The sequence below is a fragment of the Xenopus laevis genome, chromosome 7L, assembly GCF_017654675.1.
Source record: "Xenopus laevis strain J_2021 chromosome 7L, Xenopus_laevis_v10.1, whole genome shotgun sequence".
Taxonomy (NCBI): Eukaryota; Metazoa; Chordata; class Amphibia; order Anura; family Pipidae; genus Xenopus; species Xenopus laevis.
In genome coordinates, this window is record NC_054383.1 from 16944153 (window position 1) to 16966794 (window position 22642).

A 22642-nucleotide genomic window follows, 5' to 3' on the forward strand; every position below is an offset into this window, starting at 1 on the left:
CATTAAAGAGTGATTGAAGTTTATCAGAGCACAAGTCACATGACTTGGGGCAGCTGGGAAATTGACAATATGTCTAGCCCCATGTCAGATTTCAAAATTGAATATAAAAAATCTGTTTGCTTTTTTGAGAAATGGATTTCAGTGCAGAATTCTGCTGGAGCAGCACTATTAACTGATTCATTTTGAAAATTTTTTTTTTTCTATGACAGTATCCCTTTAAATATGTATTTGGCTTGCAGACTGGCACTTTGACCTATAATACTGCCAAATATCAACTCTTCTGTTCATAAATTGTTGTTCCAAATAATTTTTAAAGCATTTGCAAGATAATGGGACTTAGGGGCAGATTTATCAAGGGTCAAACTGAAAATTCGAATTTTTAAATTCGAATTTCGAGTTTGTTTTAGGGGCAAATTTATCAAAGGTCGAGGTGAATTTCGAATTAAAAAAATCCGGATTTCGAGCTATTTTTGTGTACCTCGACTAGGGAATAGTCCAAATTCGATTTGAAAAAAATAAGAAAATCGGAATTTATCATGTACTGTCTCTTTAAAAATTCAACTTTGACCATTGCCATCTAAAACCTGTTGAATTGTTGTTTTAGCCTATGGGGGACCTCCTACAACTCATTTGAAGTCAATTGGTGGACTTTGAAAAATCAATGTTTTTTTGGGGAAAAACTTTGATTCGAATTTGATCGAATGCGATATTACTTCGATTCGTATGATTCAAATTCGGTCGAATACATACCTATTCGGCAAAAAAAACCTTCGACTTAATTTTGGTTGGTCTTTTTGAATTTGAATTTCGAAGTTTTTCAAATTCGAAATTCGACCCTTGATAAATATGCCCCTATGGGAATAGTCAACTTCAAATTCTTAAAGGGACAGTACATAATAAATTTCGAAATACAATTTTTTTTTAAACTCAAATCGAATTTGGACTATTCCCTTGTCGAATTACACTAAGGGGCAAATGTATCAAGTGTCGAATTTCAAAGTTATGGGCGTTTTTTTTTTTAACTCCCATAACTTTGAAATTCGAATACAAAAAGACCAACCGAAATTAATTAAAAAATGCGATGTTTTTTTTTTGCGGGTGAATAGGCTGTATTTAATCGTTCAAATGGAAGTAAGATTGTATTAGATCGAATTGGATTCAAAGTATTTAAAAAAAAACAAAAAAAACAATTGATATAGGTTCTAGGAGGTTCCCCATAGGCTAAAACAGCGATTCGGCAGGTTTTAGATGACGAATGGTCGAAGTTTTAACGTGACAATACATGATAAATTTCGATATTCAAATTTTCAATTTTTTCCAAATTGTAATCGAATTTGGACTATTCCCTAGTCAAAGTACACAAAAATAGCTTGAAATTCAATTTTTTTTTTTTTACTTCGAATTTTCACTTTGACCCTTGATAAATCTGCCCCTTAGGGGCAGATTTATCAAGGGTCGAATTTTGAATTAAAAAAAAATTTGAATTCAAAAAGACCAATAGAAATTAAGTTGAAAGTTGTTTTTTTGGTCGAATAAGTCCATTTTTGATTGAATAGGTCCATATTCGACCGAATTCGAATCGTAGGAATCGAAGGAATGGCGCATTCGATTGAATTTCATTCAAAGTTTTTCCCAAAAAAAACTTTGATTTTTCAAAGTCCACCAATTAACTCCAAATAGGATGTAGGAGGTCCCTCATAGGCTAAAACAGCAATTTGGCAGGTTTTAGATGGCGAATGGTCAATGTCGAATTTTTAAAGAGACAGCACATGATAAGTTTCGATATTCAAATTTTTTTCAACTTCGAATCGAATTTGCCAAGTACACAAAAAAATAGCTTGAAATTCGATTTTTTTTATTTGAAAATTCACCTCGACTTTTGATAAATCTGCCCCTTGGTGTTACTATTCCTTTAAATTGCTACAGATAATTAGAGGAGATATCAGTACAGGGGAGATGATATGATAACTACCAAAAAAAAAAACGACTGCTGCCTTGTCTTTATGTACTGCTTTAATTTTATTTCTAAACTACAACTCCCATCGGCCATCACCCTCTAAGGAACAGCTTAAAAAGACAAGATCAGGGCAATCATTTACAATAATAGCAGTAATAATTCATCAGCTTTTTCACATTTTGAGTGACAGAGTTTGGAGACTGGGGAGATCCCTCCGCGTGTCCCGAGTGCAGATGTTCCGAGCCACAACATGTTTTTCCATGAAAGCCACGCCTCTTTCCTCCAGAAGTTCTCCGTCACGCAGAGGTTTACTGCTCCGTTCTCCTAAATCCTGCCCTCCGGCTGCCGGGGCTCCTGACGTCACTTCAGTTCAAACTGCGCCCAGGGATTGGCTGCCGCTGTTAGTAGGCGGGGAGTTGAGTAACGTTGTGCTGGTGCTGGGGTGGAAGCTGCGCTGAACGATGCTGGACTCATTGCTGCGTGATCTGTGGCAACTCCCTGCACCCTGCTGATACTGTTTCTGATTCCCTTCTTGCTTCCCATCATCACCTCTTTCTTACTGGAAACCTCTGCGGCCCGGCAAGGCTTCATCCACTTATTGTTTCTTGAAACGTAAATTCCAGGGAGAAGACGGAGGTAAATGACACAATATAACAATGTGTATAATTATAATGTATCTGCTCGCACCCTCTGTGACCCACTATATCTGTGACCCACTATATCTGTTATCCACTATATCTGCACTTTCTCTCTACTGGATCCATAAAGTAATTTCCTAATTCCATCGTAGTTCAGTTTGTTACTTTTCAACCCTATGTAATCCCCTAATAATCTCCCAGTCACTTGCACAACCTAAACTTCAATACAAAGCAGCATCCCCCCCACCTGTGGCTTTACATCCCCAGCTGTACTACAACTCCCCGCACCTCCTGTTATTACTGTGGCTTTACATCCCCAGCTGTACTACAACTCCCCGCACCTCCTGTTATTACTGTGGCTTTACATCCCCAGCTGTACTACAACTCCCCGCACCTCCTGTTATTACTGTGGCTTTACATCCCCAGCTGTACTACAACTCCCAGCACCTCCTGTTATTACTGTGGCTTTACATCCCCAGCTGTACTACAAGTCCCAGCAACTCCTGTTATTACTGTTGCTTTACATCCCCAGCTGTACTACAACTCCCAGCACCTCCTGTTATTACTGTGGCTTTACATCCCCAGCTGTACTCCAACTCCCAGTGCCTCCTGTTATTACTGTGGCTTTACATCCAGAGCTGTACTACAACTCCCAGCACCTCCTGTTATTACTGTGGCTTTACATCCCCAGCTGTACTACAACTCCCAGCACCTCCTGTTATTACTGTGGCTTTACATCCCCAGCTGTACTCCAACTCCCAGTGCCTCCTGTTATTACTGTGGCTTTACATCCAGAGCTGTACTACAACTCCCAGCACCTCCTGTTATTACTGTGGCTTTACATCCCCAGCTGTACTACAACTCCCAGTGCCTCCTGTTATTACTGTGGCTTTATATCCCCAGCTGTACTACAACTTCCAGCACCTCCTGTTATTACTGTGGCTTCACATCCCCAGCTGTACTACAACTCACAGCACTTCTTGTTATTATAAGTGCAGTGTAGTCAATGGCTGCTTCAAAATGCCTTCTTTGCTTAGTATATAGTATAGTGGGTATCCATATCCAACCTGTACATCTTCTGCTCCTGGGGGTGCTGGGATTTGTAGTCAGCAGCCAGGGTGTGGAGGGGGGGGGGGACTCTGGTGGACTATCCTTAAAGGGGTTAACTTTTATGATGTAGTGAGTGATATTCTGAGATAATTTGCAATTGGTTTTCATTTTTTATTATTTGTGGTTTTTGAGTTATTGTTTGTAATTTTAGCAGTCTGGTTGCTAGGGTCCAAATTACCCTAGCACCCATGCATTGGCATGAATAAGATACTGCAATATGAGTAGGAATAGAAAGATGAGTAATAAAAAGTAGCAATAACAATTCTGAAAACTGGGAAGAGTCAAAAGAAGAAGGCAAATAATTAAAAAAAAAAAACTAAAACAAAAGAAAAAATGGAGGCCAAATGAAAAGTTGCTTAACATTAGGTATTCTAATAATAAATAAACTATGGATAGAATTCAAAATATGTAATGACCTCTAAGAGTTATAAATGATTCTGGCGCAGGTTCAGGGTCATCCATTGCTGAGATTTCTGCTCTTTAAATCTATATTTAGGCGCCAGTCCCTGCGAGCAGGCGGCACAGCCATTGATAAAGGAGAACTTAAAGTCTGAAATGTGCTTGGGACATTTATACACTAGATCCTGTGCAGCCATTCCAGAGACAATATCTAATCAACACACTCGTTTAGGAGGCTGCTATTGTGGGCGAGTCTTTCTGAACCATTTCTATCTCTGCTTCCAGTTTCTTCCAAGCAGTTCCCTATACTGGGCCCCCAGTGCATGCAGAGAAGAAGGGCATTGTGGGTGCACTTTATGCAACTTATAAAGTGCAAGCAGCCTCCGTAGGTAATAATATTGCTTTATAGAAAGTATATTGCTTGGTCTGCTCCAGGCATCATATATTATACACACAGTACAGTTATGGCATCTCTTACCCGGAAACCCACTATCCAGAAAACTCCAAATTACGGAAAGGCCAACTCTCATAGACGTCATTTTCTGCAAATAATTTATATATATATTTTTTTTTAATTATTTCCTTTTTCTCTGTAATAATAAAACAGTAGCTTGTACTTGATCCCAACTAAGATATAATTATTTCTTATTGGAAGCAAAACCAGCCTATTGGGTTTATTTAATGTTTACATGATTTTCTAGTAGACTTAAGGTATGAAGATCCAAATAACGGAAAGATCTGTTATCCAGAAAGCCCCAGGTCCCAAGCATTTTAAACTGGTTGCATACCTGTACTATTATAGATATGATACACAGTATTGCTATATAAAATGGCAAAAGTACAGGTATGGGATCTGTTATCTGGAAACCCATTATCCAGAAAGCTCAAAGTTACGGTAAGGCCGTCTCCCATAGACACCATTTTATCCAAATAATCAAATTTTTTTTAAATCATTTCCTTTTTCTCTGTAATAATAAAACAGTATCTTGTACTTGATCCCAACTAAGATATAAGTAATCCTTATTGGAAGCAAAACCAGCCTATTGGGTTTATTTAATGTTTAATGTTTAAATGATTTTCTAGTAGACTTAAAGGGGTTTTTCACCTTCCAAACACTTTTTCCAATTCAGTTGTTTTTAGATTATTCCCCAGAAAAAAATACTTTTTTCAATTACTTTCCATTATTTATTTTTTACTGTTTTTCCAAAATCTAAGTTTAAAGTTGAATGTTGCAATTTTGCAACATATAGGGGCAGATTTATCAAAGTTTTTTGGGGCGAAAACTTCTAATCGAATTCGATCGAATTCGCTATTAATTCGATACGAACAATTCAAATTCGGCCGAATACGGACCTATTTGATCGAAAACTGACCTATTTGATACAAAAAAAAAGACTTCATTTCGGTTGGTCTTTTTAAATTAGAATTTTGAAGTTTTTTTCAATTCGAAATTCGACCCTTGATAAATATGCCCCTTAGTGGATACATGTCTCAGCAGCATCTCTGGAGTATTACCAACTATTGTATCAATTCTAACAGCTGCCTTTAATGAAACAGCAGAGATTCTGCTCATCAGGGACAAGGATAAGAAATGTATCAACTATATGTATCCATTTAGAACAGTTTACAGGGTCGGCGACCCTCCCCCCCTCCCAGAGCTGCTTCAGAAGGTCAAAAATTACACTTTACACTTCAATATTAGAAAAACAGTCGCACATAGAAAATAGAAAGTAATTGCAAAAAGTTATTTCTGGTGAACTATCTGAAAACAACTAGTTGTTTGATGGTGAACCACCCATTTAAGGTATGAAAATCCAAATTACGGAAAGATTTGTTATCCAGAAAGACCCAGGTCCCGAGCATTCTGGATAATAGGTCCCATACCTGTACTATAATAGATATGATACACAGTATTGATATATAAAATACCACAAGTACTTTGTGTATTGTTCCAAGGTAAAGTAAAGCTGATCTCCAACTATATGTGCAAAAGAATTGCTTTTTATGACGGCAATGGCCATTGGTTATCTCTGTTTCTATGTCCCCTTTGTACCCAGTCACAGAAAACTGCCCCAGGATTATTACAGAGCAGGGCGGGTTCCAGCTTGTACCTTAACCGTAACTGCAGGCCGTGATTCCACATACTGATAAGTGAAGGCAAATCCACGTGTCCGTCTGTGCATCTGTCCTCACTGTAAATCCCTGCTCAAAGGAAAGTAAGATCCCTCCAGACTGTCACGTTACCCCCGACCTGTGGCTCAGCTTCACTGATCTCTGACTTGTTGCACCAGAATGCTGAACCGGTTGAACTGTACGGCACACCTACTCTGAACCACTGCCTGATCCTAGTGTGCAACTATACTCAATATCCTATCCTGTTGCACAGCTATGCAGTTGCCAGTAGTTACCACAGTAACAGCAGTCCGTATCCTGCAAATGAGAAAATGGCCTGACTTGTTGCTATCGGCAACTGCACTTGTGCAAGCTACAGCCGATGTTACTGAATGGGCCCGCTAACACTATGTTTCACAACTACTTTGAACCTTCTATCCTAATATTAAAGGGGTGGCTTAGAGTCCTGCAGCAGGTTGGGTACCCGCAGGTTACGAGCAAAAACCAGCGATACCCTGCGGGTTGTGGGTAGTAGTTTCGGGTGCGGAGGTCTGCGGGGTCGGGCCGCGGGTCTTCTCACGATATTTACTCCTTTTTTCTGGTCATGTCTACTTCCAATGAAGTCACTTCTGGTTTACAATGACAGCACTTCCTGTTTTACTCCTTTTTTTTCTGTTCACGTCTACTTCCGATGATGTCACTTCCGGTTTTCCAAGACAGCACCTGATTCTTTATGGTCAGGGGGTCCGGGTTGCGAATAAGGTACTTGTGGGACGGGTAAAGGGTAAGAAAGCTTCTCATCTTGTTAGGCCATCTTTTGCCTGCCAGTGGCTCTGCACATGCTCAGTGAACTCTGGGCAGCTGTTAAATGGGTGGTTCACCTTTAAGTTAACTTTTAGTATGTTCTAGAATGAATAATAATTTTTCAAATGGTCTTCATTATTTATTTTTTATAGTTCTATAATTATTTGCCTTTTTCTTCCGACTCTTTCCAACTTTCAAATGGGGGTCACAGACCCCATCTTAAAAACACATTCTCCATAAGGCTACTTATTTTTGGTTATCGCTACTTTTTATTGCTCCTCTGTCTATTCAGATAGTGTCGGACTGGGCCGGCGGGAAACCGGGAAAAAACCCGGTGGGCCCAAATCCATTCTAAGTGATGCGACCCCTCTTTGTAGAGGGACACAGTGAAATAAAGATTTTACGCGTGCGCACTGACGGGCCACGGACAAATGGACAAATGCGATGCGGCTCTCCGGAGAGGCGAGAGGGGCCCTGGGGCAGTAGCCCCGGTGGGCTCCAAGTCCCCCAGTCCGACCCTGTATTCAGACCTCTTCTATTCATATTCCAGTCTCTCGTTCATATCACTGCATGGTTGGAGGGGTCATTTTGGCCCTAGCAACAAGATTGCTACAATTGAAAACCGGAGAGCTGGTGAATAAAAAACAAATACAAAACGAAAACCAATTGCAAATTGTCAGAATATCACTCTCTACCTCATACTAAAATTTAATATATAAATACAAGTCTGCTCGGGGGAAGATTAAACTTTGGGACTGTTGCACGACTGTGCACAATTTCTCTCCTGTTGCACTGGTATGTATGAACTTTCCAACCTGTTTCAGATAAGGTGCTTGTTGGCTGCTGACTGCACAGCTAATTATCACTCCGTGCATGTTACACAAACAAGATCATAGTTATGTCCCGCTCAAGTAACGAATAAAAAGCTCAACAAAGACTCCAGCATTTTCCTGCCCATAGAGTTGGCACTGCCGCATCAGGGCAGTTAGGAGCATGTCATGGCCAGTGAATGGCCCTCAGATACAGTCCCCTTAATGTCTCATTACCAGGGAGAGTTTTTCCTTTGCTTGTAGAACAGACCGGTTGCTCATGCAGAATACAAACCATTCTGAAGTTTCAATGAACTGTAGTTTCCTTTGGATGTTCCTGTCACCTCCGTGTGACTCCCTTATCCATCCATTGCTTAGTAGTAATGCCAATTATATAAATCTGGGGATAAATAATGAACTCTGATGACTCTGGACAAAAAAAGGGCATATTTATTATGCTTTGTAAAAAACAGGGATAATACATCACACATTGCAAGGCTTTGCCATTAGTGATGTGCGGGTAAGCTCTATACCCGAGCGGGTTCGGGCTGACCCTGCACCGCCATTTGCGGGTGCTGTTTGAGCTCTTCTTCATGCTCTCCCCGCCCGCCACCCGGAACTGCTGACTTCCTGCTTGATTTTTTAAAGATGCACGCCTCCTGCCCCGCCCCTTTTGTGACGTCATCATCGGAGCAGGCCTCAAAATGGAAGCAGGAAGTCGAGCTCGGGCTGGTTGGTGAAGGGTGGGGTAGGGTCGGTTGCGGGTTGAGTTTTACCCGATCCGCACATCACTATTTGCCATTTAAATGTAAAAAATGGCGTAAACATTTTTACACATTTTTTCTTAGTGCCTTCCGCTGGAAGCAATGTAAAATAATGGCAGCAAATCTGGTGTTCACATGGAGTAAAATTACACACACCATGCAATTTTTTGCACTGTTTTTTTTTTTTGGGCAAATTTAGTTTAACAGAGCATAATAAATATGCTCCTTCGACATACATTACCAAACTGTGGTGTGACTAGGGTTGCCACCTTTCCGCTCGATAGAGATGGAGTCCGAGATGTGGAGGGGCGGGGCGTTGCTTTGACGCGGCGATTGGCTGATCGCCGTGTCAATCATGAGGAAACCTGCCCGGTTTTCCTAATTTGGAAAGCCAGGCAGGAAGTTTTGACCCAGGCAGTCCTTCAAAATACCGGGCTGTACAGGTCAAAACCGGACAGGTGGCAACCCTAGGTGTGACCCAGAGAGGTCCTTCTGGGGGGTGGGCAACCTGAAGACCAATTAGGGCACAATTAAAGATGAATGTTTTTGTGCTCTCCTGCTACTCATGGAACAATAGCAGGCTGATTGATAAAGAGGAAACTTCAAGGGGGACTTAAAAATGACAAAAAAAAAAGTGTTACTTGAAACCAAGATGTTTAAATACAAAAAAAAACCCTACTAATAGATTTGTCAGCTTTTAAAAGCAGAGGGGTTGTTTTTCCCCATGGCAGAGTTGTCTCGCCATTACAACTGGAATTTTCTCCTTTCATTCCCCTAGTAACAGGACGTCTGTTCCTCCATGCAAATAAAAGTGCTGCAAGGCTCATTTACAATGAGTTATTTTGTTTACTGTCGGTAATAACTGCAATTCTAACCTAGTCCTCTTTGTTATAAAGTATTTACCAAACAAACAGCAAGTGCATGTTCAAATGTTCCACTATACCCCCAAACAATGTAGGTCTCTATAAAAAGATATTGCATAAAACAGCTCATGTGTAAAACCCTGCTTCATGTAAATAAACCATTTTCATAATAATATACTTTTCTAATAGTAAGTGCCATTGGGTAATTATAAATTGAAAACTGCCATTTTAAAAAAAAATAAGGGCCGCCCCCTGGGATCGTAAGATTCACTGTGCACACAAACATACCACACTTCTTCCTGTTACAGTTAGAGCTGCAGTATTTCTGGTCAGGTGATCTCTGAGGCAGCACACAGACCATCACAAAATGGTGGTTCAAGGCAAGAAATGTAAAAGGGCAAGATTTACTTAAATATAAATACCAGTTTGGTAAGATTCTTTAATATGCCACTTAATATGATGTAAACGATCTGTTGCTTAAAGGAACAGTAACGCCAAAAAATAAAAGTGTTTTAAAGTAATGAAAATATAATGCAGTGTTGCCCTGCACTGGTAAAACTGCTGTGTTTGCTTAAGAAACACTACTATTGTTTATATAAATAAGCTGCTGTGGGGGCAGCCATTCAAAGGAGAAAAAGCTCAAGTTACACAGCAGATAGAAGATAAGCTCTGTCTGTCTAATGGTGTTATCTGTTATCCATTAGTTATCCTGTGCCATATAGCCGTTTTTCAATTTCCGCCATTGCTCCACAGCAGCTTGTTTATATGAACTATAGAAGTGTTTCTGAAGCAAACACAGCAGTTTTACCAGTGCAGGGCAACAGTACAAGATATTTTCATTACTTTAAAACACTTAAATTTTTTGGTGTTACTGTTCCTTTAAGTGTTCATTTTGGGGGTATAGTTTTCCTTTAAGACACTTACAGGCATGTGATTTTTAGTTTGGAGTGGGTTTGGCTAAGCACCAAGCAATTGACTGAATCCTAGATTTGGTGCGCCCCAAGCTGAGAGCCAGTTAAGACTTTGAGCTGGATGTTTATTTGCTGTACAAGGTATTGCTTGGAAGCCTAGTCTAAAGGTCAGTTATTATCTTGGCAAAATTATATGATGAGTAATACTTTCATATGCATCTGTTAACAACTTATGTATAATTATTTGTACTGTTTTAGGGAAAAAAAATCTATCTTAGAAAAACGGTCACAAATAGGAAATACAATGTAATTGGTGAAATCTCTAAAAACAACTGAAGTGTTGGAAGGAAAAATCCCTTTAATAGCCTTATTAAAGAATAGGGCCCTAAACTGCACTGCATACTGAAGGTCCTTACCAGAGACCTATGAAGAGGCAAAATTATATTTTTATCCCTCAAGTAAATGCCTTTTATGCAAGACAGAACTTTATTTGCTATAGTAGCCACAGATTGATAATGTCTGTAGTTATGCAGCTTGTTATCCACAAAAAATCCCCAAATCATTCTGAATTAGAAGGTCCCCAACTCACTACTATTTTGTGTATAATTTATATTTATGCAATTAACATTCAACCTCATTTGCCAGTTTGCCTCCCAGTTCTCCAGTTTAATCAAATTGCTATGCAAAGTGGAAGCATCTTATAGTTTTCAACAATTTACGTCGGCAGCAAAAAGACAATAGTTCTATGATTCATAAGATTGAAAGGGAAGACATTATAGTTTATATTGACTCACAGGGATCATTGCCCTGCTTACCCCCCTCTCTTACCTTGTTCCATGCTGATGTGCTTTCTATAGGAAATATTGGGAATATTAAAAAATGACACTTAGGGGCTGATTCACTATGGGTCGAATATTGTGGGTTAATTAACCCTCGATATTCGACTAGGAATTGAAATCCTTCGACTTCGAATATCGAAGTCGAAGGATTTAGCGCAGAAATTTCGATCGAAGGATTATTCCCTCGATCGAACGATTAAATCCTTCGAATCGAACGATTCGAAGGATTTTAATCCAACGATCGAAGGAATATCCTTTGATCAAAAAAACTTAGGCAAGCCTATGGGGACCTTCCCCATAGGCTAACATTGACTTCGGTAGCTTTTAGCTGCCGAAGTAGGGGGTCGAAGTTTTTTTTAAAGAGACAGTACTTCGACTATCGAATGGTCGAATAGTCGAACGATTTTTACTTCGAATCCTTCGATTCGAAGGTCGAAGTAGCCCAAAAAAACCTTCGAAATTCTAAGTTTTTCTTACTTCGAATCCTTCACTCGAATTTAGTGAATCAGCCCCTTAAAGTCACCCAAACATAAAAAGCTCTATAATAAAAGTCCTTTTCAAATTAAACGTGAAATCCAAATTCTTTTTTATTAAAGCATTCATAGCTGTTGTAAACTCATTTAAAAATCTCGGCTGTCAATCAAATATTGTCTGCCCCTCCTCTATGCCTTAGGCACAAAGGCGGGGCAAGCAATTACTTTCACTTTCCATTCAGCACTTCCTAAATGTCACTGCTCTCCCCACATTCCCCCATTCTCTTCACCATTTTATTGTGTAACCAGGACATGGGGATGGACATCAGGTCCCCCATTCTGGTGCACAAACAAGATTCTAAGATGATGCAAGACTTGTCTTAATAACAGTGTCCACAAAATGGCTCCTGCCTGCTTGTTATAATTATGAATTCCCAGACTGAAGGAAATACGATTCAAATAATTTATACAGTGTAATTAAAGTTCATTTTGCTTGACTAATGTGATAAAATAGGATTTGGAATAATTTTTTTGGGTGACGGGTCCCCTTTAAGTGCGGCAAATTCATGAGCAAATTAAAATCAATTTGTTATGAAAGTGATGGCAGATAAATGTGAACGTTGACTGTAGCTTTTCTCATTTACATTTTTATATATTTAATCACAGATTAATCGGGGCGCCATGGACATTTGCGGGGACGTGGCTATGGAAATGGATCTGGCTCATGTGCGCAAACGTCACTGTATGGATGAAATTGGGGAATACCCAAGCAGTGTAAGTTGTAGGTTTTAAATTCCATATGCAAAATATACAGGTACTTTCAACACTTTTGCTAAGCTTAAAGGGAACTCCACCAAAGTTTATTTGTTTTTGTTTTTTTGCCCAATGTCATTTTTAAGAAGCTTTCCAATATACAATCTTTACTGTTTTTAAGTGGCTTTAAAGTTTTTTGTAAATATTTTTGAAAGCAAAATTTGTTTGTCCCTTTTCTGTACTGCTGGTTCTGACTCTTGAAAGCCAGCTTTCCTCAGCCAAATTCTTCCAATGCATCCTCACAAGTTTGTTAATCAGCTGCCTTCTCTTACATTATGAGTGAGTAGGGAAAGAAGGTAGGGGGTTTGTGGAGTGCAGACAGGGTGAACCCCATTCTATCCCCAGTCTTCCCAGTGTAAGAATACCTTTGTCCTCACGCAGGCCAATAACTAGCCAATGTGGGCCTTTAATCAAACTCCGTTTCCTGTAAATATTATGTATGTGGATTTTATTGATTATAGACACAAGAATCTACATTACTGGAACCTCCTTTAACGGGGTTGTTCACCTTTAAATTAAGTTTTAGTGTGACGTAGAGCGTAACATTCTAAGACAATTTGCAATTGATTTTTATTTGTGGTTTTGAGTTATATAGCTCTTTATTCAGCAGCTCTCCCGTTTGCAATTTCTGCAATCTGGTTGCTAGGGTCCAAACTACCCTAGCTACCATGCTATCCAGGGGAAGCCCTGGATAGAAAAATGAGTAATAAAAAGTAGCAATAATACATTTGTAGCCTTACAGGGCATTTTTTTTTAAATGGGGGTCAGTGACCCCATTTGAAAGCTGGAAGGAGTCTGAAGAAAAAATAATTTTCCAAAACACATCAGTTAATAGTGCTGCTCCAGCAGAATTCTGCACTGAAATCCATTTCTCAAAAGAGCAAACAGATTTTTTTATATTCAATTTTGAAATCTGACATGAGGCTAGACATATTGTCAGTTTCCCTGCTGCTCCAGTCATGTGACTTGTGCCTGCACTTTAGGATGGAATTACTTTCTGGCAAGCTGCTATTTATCCTACTTAATGTAACTGAATGTGTCTCAGTGGGACTTGGCTTTTACTATTAAGTGCTGTTCTTAGATCTTCCAGGGAGCTGTTATCTTGTGTTAGGGAGCTGCTATCTGGTTACCTTCCAATTGTTCTGTTAGGCTGCTGGGGGGGAGGGGTGATATCACTCTAACTTGCAGTACAGCAGTAAAGAGTGATTGAAGTTTATCAGAGCACAAGTTACATGACTGGAGGCAGCTGGGAAATTTACAGTATGTCTAGCCCCATGTCAGATTTCAAAATTGAATATAAAAAAATCAGTTTGCTCTTTTGAGAAATGGATTTCAGTGCAGAATTCTGCTGGAGTAGCACTGTTAACTGATTCATTTTGAAAAAAAAAACATGTTTTCCCATGACAGTATCCCTTTAATAACTATAAATAAGAAAAAACAAAGACCAACATGAAAAGGTGCTTAGAATTAGCCGTTCTATAACATATTAAAAGTTAACATAATGCTGAACCACCCCTTTAAATTATATCAATGCATTATGGGAGTTATAGTATTTCTGTACCTAGCATTAAAGTAGTCTGTTCACCCTTGCCATGTCGGAAAAAAAGATATACTAAAAGCACATGGTATTAAGGTGACACAAAGGCATCAGCAAATGCTAATAGGCTATTCAAGCTGCAGTAGCTGCATATTGTATGAGTGAAGTGCTCACAGTGCATCATGGGAATTGATGTCTTTCCATAGGTCAAATGAAATACTCTTGTCTTGGCCATAGTGTGTATAAAGGTGATTGACTGTGAGCTCCACTGGGGCAGGGACTTATGTGAATGATGTACAATCTCTCTAAAGCGCAGCGGAATATGTTGGTGCCATATAAACAGTGGCCATGGATATACACTGCATTTCCCAATTGGAATCACGGTAACCAGGTTTTTCCGTTTTTGCCAGGTGGGCCCGAGGACAGCGGTGATTCCCAAACAGTTTTGTTCTATGTGAAATAAGAATTCATGTTTTTGTACGGTCGCGCTGGTTACTAGACCAGAATTAATGCAGATGGTATTTGGAAGCATTTTCCCATGCTGAGTGCAAATGTATCGTCCATTAGTGGTTTCTGTGGGACCAGCCGGCCACTGGTGGATTAAATGATTCACATGAAAGCCAAACGCAGAAGGGTCACCTGTCTAAAAGAGAAGATTATTATTCATTTATTTTACATTAGCCACACTCTGTTGGCTGCGTGTGATAAATATATGGAGTCCTGTTCCTGTTCACTTTGGCTGAGATGTTACAACGGCTTGTAGTGAGTCATTAAAAAGATATGTGTACAAGGAAGGAAACTCGGAGTGGATGTTAGCCAGGCATCAGAGGTGGCACTGCCTTAGCACGTCTCTCAGTTTAACTGTATTACAGAACCCAGACTCTGGGCATCTATAGAAATGCATAAAGGGGAAGTTATTATTTAAAATAAATTAGCAGGGGTGGAACTATGGAGAGGCATGTGCCCAGGATGCAATGATGTCCTGTACCCCTAGTCCGAGCACTTGTCCCCCACTGCCTGCTCATTGTTCACAGGGCTGAGCCAGGGCACCCTAGGCAACCTGACTGACCCCCCCCGATATAGGGGAGGGTGACAGGAGGGAGGGGCGAGCGATGGAGGGGTAGATGACATTAAAGGAAGGATTAGTAAGGGGTACGAACCTGGCTAGGGGTAGGCAGGAGACCATTTTAGAGGTAGCTTCCCACCGCCCCCCTATCATTGTGCCCTAGGCAGCTGCCTCTTCTGCCTACCCCTAAATCTGGCCCTGATCGTTCAGCCCCAATTGCCCTGATGTGCGGTGGCCTTGGCCCAGGACTGGTTGTTAGCACAAACTGGTCCAATGATGGAAACTTGTAGCCTTCCAGGTAACTTTGCAACTTTCAGCATCGCCAAAAGATGTTGGGTGTGCACTGGGAGTAAAGTAGTAAATCGAGACCGTCTGGGGAGTTAGTCCAGTGTAGGCAACTGAATTATAAGAAAAGTTCCATTCCTTCTGATTTTTGTTGTCGAAATTATATAACTGATTTTATTGCGTTTAGTTTTATGAACAACGGCATTTAGGCACTTTGATGAATCTATTCAGTTGGAACTGTTCCTCCCCATTCATATGATTCTCCCTATAGACGACCCCCAAGTTGGTCCTCACCTTCTGGGAAGGCTTCCACTAGATTTTGGAACATTGTTGATGGGGTCTCCACTTCCATCCATACATAAAAAGTTGAGCACTGATGTTGGGGTTCACGCCTTGCTCTAAGTTGAAGTTGTATTCCTTTGTACAGGGGTTGAGGTCAGGGCTCTCTGCAGGCCAGTCAGGTTCTTCCACGCTTATCAAAAAAAAAATCCCATTCAGTATGGACCTGGTCTTGTGCATGGGGACGTTATTGTGCTCAAACAGGAAACTGTTTTCCCCAAACTATTGCCACAAAGTAGGAAGCAAGGAATTGCCAAGAATGTCATGGTATGTAGTTGCACCTATGTAGGCAATGGCAAGTGTAGCTAAAATAGCTAATGATTAGATATGATATCTGGATTCCTTTCACCATATAGTGTATTTCTATTACATCTTAAATAGTTGTTTAATAAAATAGTGCGGTTAAAGGAGAAGGAAAGTCTGTTTGCACTTGGGGGTGCCAAATATTAGGGATTGTATTGATTTACCTGAAACCCAGGGCCGGTGCTCTTTTCGGCAGAAAACTGCACCGGCCCGGGGTTTTTCTAGCGAGCATCCCGGAGAGATCTTCTTCCTCTTTCTTCGCGCACATGCATTTGCCCGGGGAAATTTGAAGAAGGAAGAAGATCTCTCCGTGGTGCTCGCTAGAAAAACCCCGGGCCGGTGCAGTTTTCTGCCGATAGGAGCACCGGCCCGGGGTTTCAGGTAAATCAATACAATCACACGGGGGTGCCTAACATTTGGCACCCCCAAGTGCAAACAGACTTTCCTTTAAGAAAACCATACATTTCTGTTAATGCATATGTTTTTGCAGAAGCGTGCCTGCAGAGGTTTGGAGAACATTGCTAACGGAGGTGGCGTTTTACTCAACCAACTCAATGAATGTGACATGGTGTACTTACAAATGCAAATGGCAACCAATAAGAACCCTTTCCAGGCCTTGACCCCACAGAGGCACCAGAATATGCTGGTAAGCATTGCGTCCCCTTGTTCTGCATTATGGAACTTGTGCATAGTCCTTGTATTCTAATATTCACTTTGTCATTATCAGCCCCTTCAGGTTCATGGCGGTGTTCAGCCTTGTCCAAGGTGTATTGCTGGGGAATCTGTAAGTATATATTTAAAATAAAAAGTAAGAGAGATTGATAGACTTGTTCTGGAAGGAGGCAGAGGGTTTAACATAGAATTATTAAGGATTCATGTTTAATGGATTTTAAGAAGGGGAGGACACTGGGATAACAAAATGGCATTTTATGTTGATTTGGCCAAATAAATATTGAGCGTAGCAATAATGAGAATAGGAATGTACAGACGGCCGAGTGTATTTTTATCTCTGTGCCGATATTGATTGCATAACTTATAAATAACCTTCAAAAATTCATCATTCTGCCGTTCCTTTTATTATTTTCACCTCGCAAGTCTCCGGACTGATGAGCAGTTAGCAGAACAATAGAGAAATCGGAGAAGTGATGATGTCTGACATCCTCGTTCGTTTTATCACTGCTTGAGACATAAAGAACTGCAGCAAAGTAACACTTGTTAGTTTGGTTTTTAATTGTAATGTTTCCTTGTGTAATGGACGTGGAATAATCACTTACATGAAGTGTCCTTTCTATGATCTTAAAGGAGAACTAAACCCTAAAAATGAATAGGGCTAAAAAATGCCATGTTTTATATCCTGAACTTATTGCACCAGCCTAAAGTTTCAGCTTGTCAATAGCAGCAATGATCCAGGACTTCAAACTTGTCACAGGGGGTCACCATCTTGGAAAGTGTCTGTGACACTCACATGCTCAGTGGGCTCTGAGCAGCTGTTGAGAAGCTAAGCTTAGGGGTCGTCACTAATTATCCAGCAGAAAATGAGCTTCCCCTGTAATATAAGCTGATGCTACAGGGCTGATTATTAAATTCTGATGCTAATTGCAATGGTTTCTGTGCTGCCATGTAGTAATTATCTGTATTAATTACTAATCAGCCTTATATTGTGACATTTCTATTCTATGTGTACTGTATATTGTGAGTGGGTCCCTAAGCTCAGTAAGTGACAGCAGCACAGAGCATGTGCAGTGAATCAGCAGAAAAGAAGATGGGGAACTACTGGGGCATCTTTGGAGATACAGATCTTTACTGCTAAAAGGCTGTGGTTGCCTTGGGCTGGTACAGAAGCACAAAACATAATGTACAAAATTTCTAGCTACTTCTTTTGTTTGACTTTCCTTGGCCGTTAATAAAAAAAAAAAAAAAGTAACGTTAGATGTAATATCCTGTATGTAATAAAGGATAAACGAATTAAAGCATAATTAAAGTCTAAGAATATGGCTAGAAATGCTGTCATTTTATAAGCAGAACTTAAAGTAGAGGCCAATAACTGTAAAGATCCAGGCCTTCAAAGATGTTCAAATGAGTTTTCCATCTTGGATCTTGTTAGGCTATCTTTTGAGTGTCAGTGGCACTGCACATGCTCCGTGTGCTGCTGCGGTTGTTGAGAAGCTAAGCTTAGGGATTTCCGCAAGGTAACCTTTGTTGAGTTGAAGGTTACAGCAGCAGTAACCATTCTATCTTTGCTTTCTTTTAATTATCAAGATGGCAATATTTACTACTCCCTCCTGAAAACTTTTCCCTAGGTAAAGGTTTAACAAGCTGTTGCCCCTAGATCATCTCCCAACATTGTATACCATGATCAAGGCTGTTGGAGGTGCTGGGATTTATAGGTAAAGCTTAAAGGAACGGTAACACCAAAAAATGAAAATGTTTTAAAGTCATGTAAATTCAATGTACTGGTGCCATGCACTGGTACAACTGGTGTGTTTGCTACAGAAACTCTACTATAGTTTATATAAACAAGCTGCTGTGTAGCCATGGGGGCAGCCATTCAAGCACAGGATACACAGAAGATAACAGATAAGTACTACTATAGTTTATATAAACAAGCTGCTGTGTAGCCATGGGGGCAGCCATTCAAGCACAGGATACACAGAAGATAAGAGATAAGCCCTATAGAATCCCACTGTTTACGATAAAGATTATCTTTCGGCTATGTAACCTGTGCCTTTATTACTTATTCAGCTTTGAATGGCTGCCCCCATGGTTGCAAAGCAGCTTGTTTATATAAACTATAGTACATGTTTCTGAAGCAAACACACCAGTTTTACCAGTGCAGGACAACCGTACATTTATATTTTCATTACTTTAAAACACTTTCATTTTTTTGTGTTACTGTTACTTTAATATATGATATGGGGATAATATAATAAGACGGGCAAAGTTCTCTACAGGTCTAGTAAACCATAGAAACAATTTAACAGGTATTATTTACTGGTCAGTTACAGTTCCTCTAGACTAACATTCTAGGGCAATTGCAGTTGGTCTTCTGTTCTAATTTCTGACAATTAAGTTTCTCTCTGGTTGCTTGGCTTTAATGATGCTGGCAACTATGTATTTGTCTGAAATTGAGAATGAAAAGGAGTAGGGTGTGGGGTCGTATCAGACATTTATCAAAGCAACCAGATGGAATTTTTAAATCGGTATTGACGTGATTTCTAGACCGTTTCAGCACTTTTTGGATGGGGGGGGGGTTTTAACAGCCTTACAAATACAATTGAGACTGTCTAATAAGACTGCTGCATGGTTTTGTAGCCAAGAACAAGCAGCACCGTGGGCTGACTATGGCCTTCAAGTTGGGCCTATTGCAGCCCTGAAAATGTGACCCTTAGAAAAAATGTCATTCACAGAATGTAGGGTTCTGGAAACAAAACATGGACTTCAGTTGGAGTCCGTATCGCTTTAAGTTCCTTTGTTTCCGCATGCTCTGGGCTTGCATATCCATCATGGAGAAGGAAAGAATTCTGGGTAATATCCGAACCTGTCAGCAACACTCTCCTTGCGTTGTCTTTGCTTTCTGGAAGTCTCAAGAGAGGCAGACTCTTGTATTTGCATCAGGCTGCATGTGTGCTTCTACCGGGGAAGAGCTGAGGCATCAGCAGGGGAGGCCGGGGATAAAAGGTTACATTTCAAGCGAGACATCTGGCTGCTAAACGCTACGAATACTTGAAAGACATCAGCAGAGCCACACTTCTTACCAAACGCTTCGTTCATCTGGACCTCCTGCTGCCTCCATGACAGTCACTTTACATTGTGAATTGCCTGCACAGCTCAGAGAACGGACCTTTCTGGGGTTTTTTTTCCCCTTACAAATGGTTGTTTGTTTAGATTAGACAGAAGTATACGGCCCATGCTTTCTTTTTACTTTTCACTTTAAATATAGAGTAGTTATAATTATCTCAAGGTTTCCATTGTTTCCGCCATGTCTGTTGAGAAGCTACTCTAAGGGTCAGTCCACACAAGCAGATTCGGGGGGATTTAGTCGCCTGTCGACTAATCGCCTCTTCTTCTGGTCGACAATCTCCCCGAACTGCCTTCACGTGTCTTCCCGTCCGCTATGATGAAAAGTCGCCTGCGCTGAAGCACTTGCGGTGCTCCGTTTTCCGAAGTTGCCTCACAAGGAAACTTTGGGCGACTATGGAAAACGAAGCGCCGCGTGTTCATTAGCGCAAACGACTTTTCATTATAGCGGACGGGAAGACACGCAATGGCAGTTCGGGGAGATTGTCCCCCAGAAGAAGAGGCGATTAGCTGCCAGGTGACTAAATCTCCGCGAATCTGCTCGTGCGGACTGACCCTAAGGGTAAGGCCAGACGAGATTAGGGGAGATTTTGTCGCCTGTCGACTTATCGCCACATCTTTTGCGCGACTATCTCCCCGAACTGCCTCATTTTCGCCATAGGTTACAGCGCAAAATCGCCTGCGCTAATGCACACGCGCCGATGCGTTTTCAATAGTCGCCTAAAGTTGCCTCAGTTACCCTTAAGGCCTCCATACACGGGCCGATAAAAGCTGCAGACAGACCGAGTAGGCAGCTTATTGGCCCTTGTGTGGGGCCAACCTACCAGTTTCCCTGATCGATATCTGGCTGAAAGTCGGGCAGATCTCGATCTGGCAGGTTAAAAAATCCTGTAAACACATGTGTGCGTTTATGCGGAACTGCAATCCGACCACCCGTACCGGAAGCATTATGATCCGAGTGTTGGGTCCTAGGGCCCACGATTGGTTCAGCCCGATATCGCCCACCTCAATGTGGGCATATCTAGGAGAGATCTGCTTGTTTGGCGTCATCACCAAACGAGCGGATCTCTACGTCTATGGCCACCTTAAGTCATGCTTTACTGTGGAAATTAGAATATTTAGACAAGTATAAATCAATGTGATTTTTGATGTGCTCTCTTTTTTTTTTTTTTTTTTTAATTTCAGGGCCACATTAACCATATTTTGGGACATTAGAAGGTCAAAGCGCGTGCAGCGCAATTCAGAGGCATTTCATTCAAGAGGATTTTACTGCTGAACAACAGTCCTATCAGATGCCGATGTCCCTACCTGCTGCTCATGTCATTACACTAATTTGTTTGAAGAGGAACCACTCCTAAGTCAGATGATGAGTATCTGATGTGTACTTGCAACCTTTGTTGGTTGCACAACGTTGCCTGTGGACTCTTTTTCAGACTGGTCCCATACATGAGCACAGTTGCAGCTTCTATATTTTTCAATGGACAAAACAACATAGTTTCTCTTTAATATACAGAAGTATATTAGTAACATTATACACTATATGGCTGAAAGTATCCTCACACCCCTTCTAATTACTGCAATTAATCCATTGCCACCACATCATTCAATGACATTCTTCACAATTCCATGCTTCTTCCTACTTGGTGGCACCAGTTTGAGAAGGCCCTTTCTTGGATAATAACATGTACAGAGCAATGACCAGGATAGGTTTACTGAGATGGGAGTCGAAGAACTTGATTGGTCTCCACAGAGGCATAACCTCAACCCAACTGACTACCTGTTAGATTAATTGGAACCATGATGTAAGCCAGGCCTGATCCTCAATGTCCTACCTCTTCGGTATCAATGCAAAGAAGTACCTCCAACAATGGTCAAACATCTATCAAAAGCCTACCCAGCTGAGAGAGTAGAAGATTAATACCATTGAATTTGAATTGAGATGCTGTACTAGCAGGTGTGAGGTGTCCACATACTTTTAGCCGTGTAGTTTACTTCATCCATATCCCGGGAATTAACTACGCAATTAACTATGCAAATTTGTAAACCACTAGCAACTTTTATTTTTGTAAGACAGGAATTTTTTTACAATAATCTTTCCAGTTTTAGTTAAATTAATTTCATGATTTTTAAGATTCTTTAGTTTTTTTTCTCAGTGAGATTTGCATTATATTCTACAAGGGGTATAATGTGTATTTTTGTAATTAACGTTCTTGATTGCTCTGGAGAAAATATAAAATAGTATTAAAGTGGATTGTGAATTGGTACAGTCCACGAATTTTGCAACAAAAAAAGTTTTTTTGAATAAAAAAAAGAACAGGATTTATCTTTGCAATGTTGTCTTTTGGCTAATTTCTTATAGTTTGCTTTAATGTATTTGTTAAAATACTCTGCTACGTGGACATTTTTGTTCTAAATAGACTGCAGATCAGATCAAACAGGACCAACATCTGACTGCAGGTTTGTAACTGCAGTTGGAGGTTGCTCCTGTTTGATCTAACACGTTTCCAGACTAATAAATGTTAGAAACAGAATGCAGGTGAACTGCAGATAATTGTTTAAGCTAAATTTCTCTTCTTTGGGCAGAGGCACACAAAGCTACTGGGGGAAATTTGTCGCCCAGCAAGAAACAGGTTCTTCTTCGGGCGACTAATCTCCCCAAACTCGCCCAGCAACAAACCACTTCTTCTTTGGGCGACTAATCTCCCCAAACGGACTCCTCGCTGGCTAAAATCTAAATCGCCAGCGGGATGGCACTCCGAGCGCTTCATTTTCCGAAGTCACCCGAAGTTTCCTCGTGAGCGACTTCCTCGTGTAAACTACGC

The 22642-nt window shown here is 40.5% G+C and overlaps 1 protein-coding gene across 4 annotated transcripts; it reads left to right on the top strand.

Annotated features, from left to right (window-relative positions):
* Positions 1–2264: 2264 nt before the first annotated feature.
* LOC121395340 (uncharacterized protein C10orf143-like) lies at positions 2265–22149 on the top strand. Of its 4 annotated transcripts, none has more exons than XM_041568616.1 (5): positions 2265–2593; positions 12346–12453; positions 16513–16668; positions 16750–16806; positions 17118–17388. In XM_041568616.1, the coding sequence occupies exons 2-5, from the start codon at positions 12361–12363 to the stop codon at positions 17127–17129; spliced, it is 318 nt and encodes a 105-aa protein (XP_041424550.1). In that variant the 5' UTR covers positions 2265–2593; positions 12346–12360; the 3' UTR covers positions 17130–17388. The 4 variants fall into 4 exon arrangements, with proteins under 4 accessions (XP_041424550.1, XP_041424548.1, XP_041424547.1 ...); XM_041568614.1 differs by lacking the exon at positions 17118–17388 and adding an exon at positions 21006–22149 and having other exon boundaries at positions 2271–2569; XM_041568613.1 differs by lacking the exon at positions 17118–17388 and adding an exon at positions 21006–22149 and having other exon boundaries at positions 2278–2593.
* Positions 22150–22642: the final 493 nt, after the last annotated feature.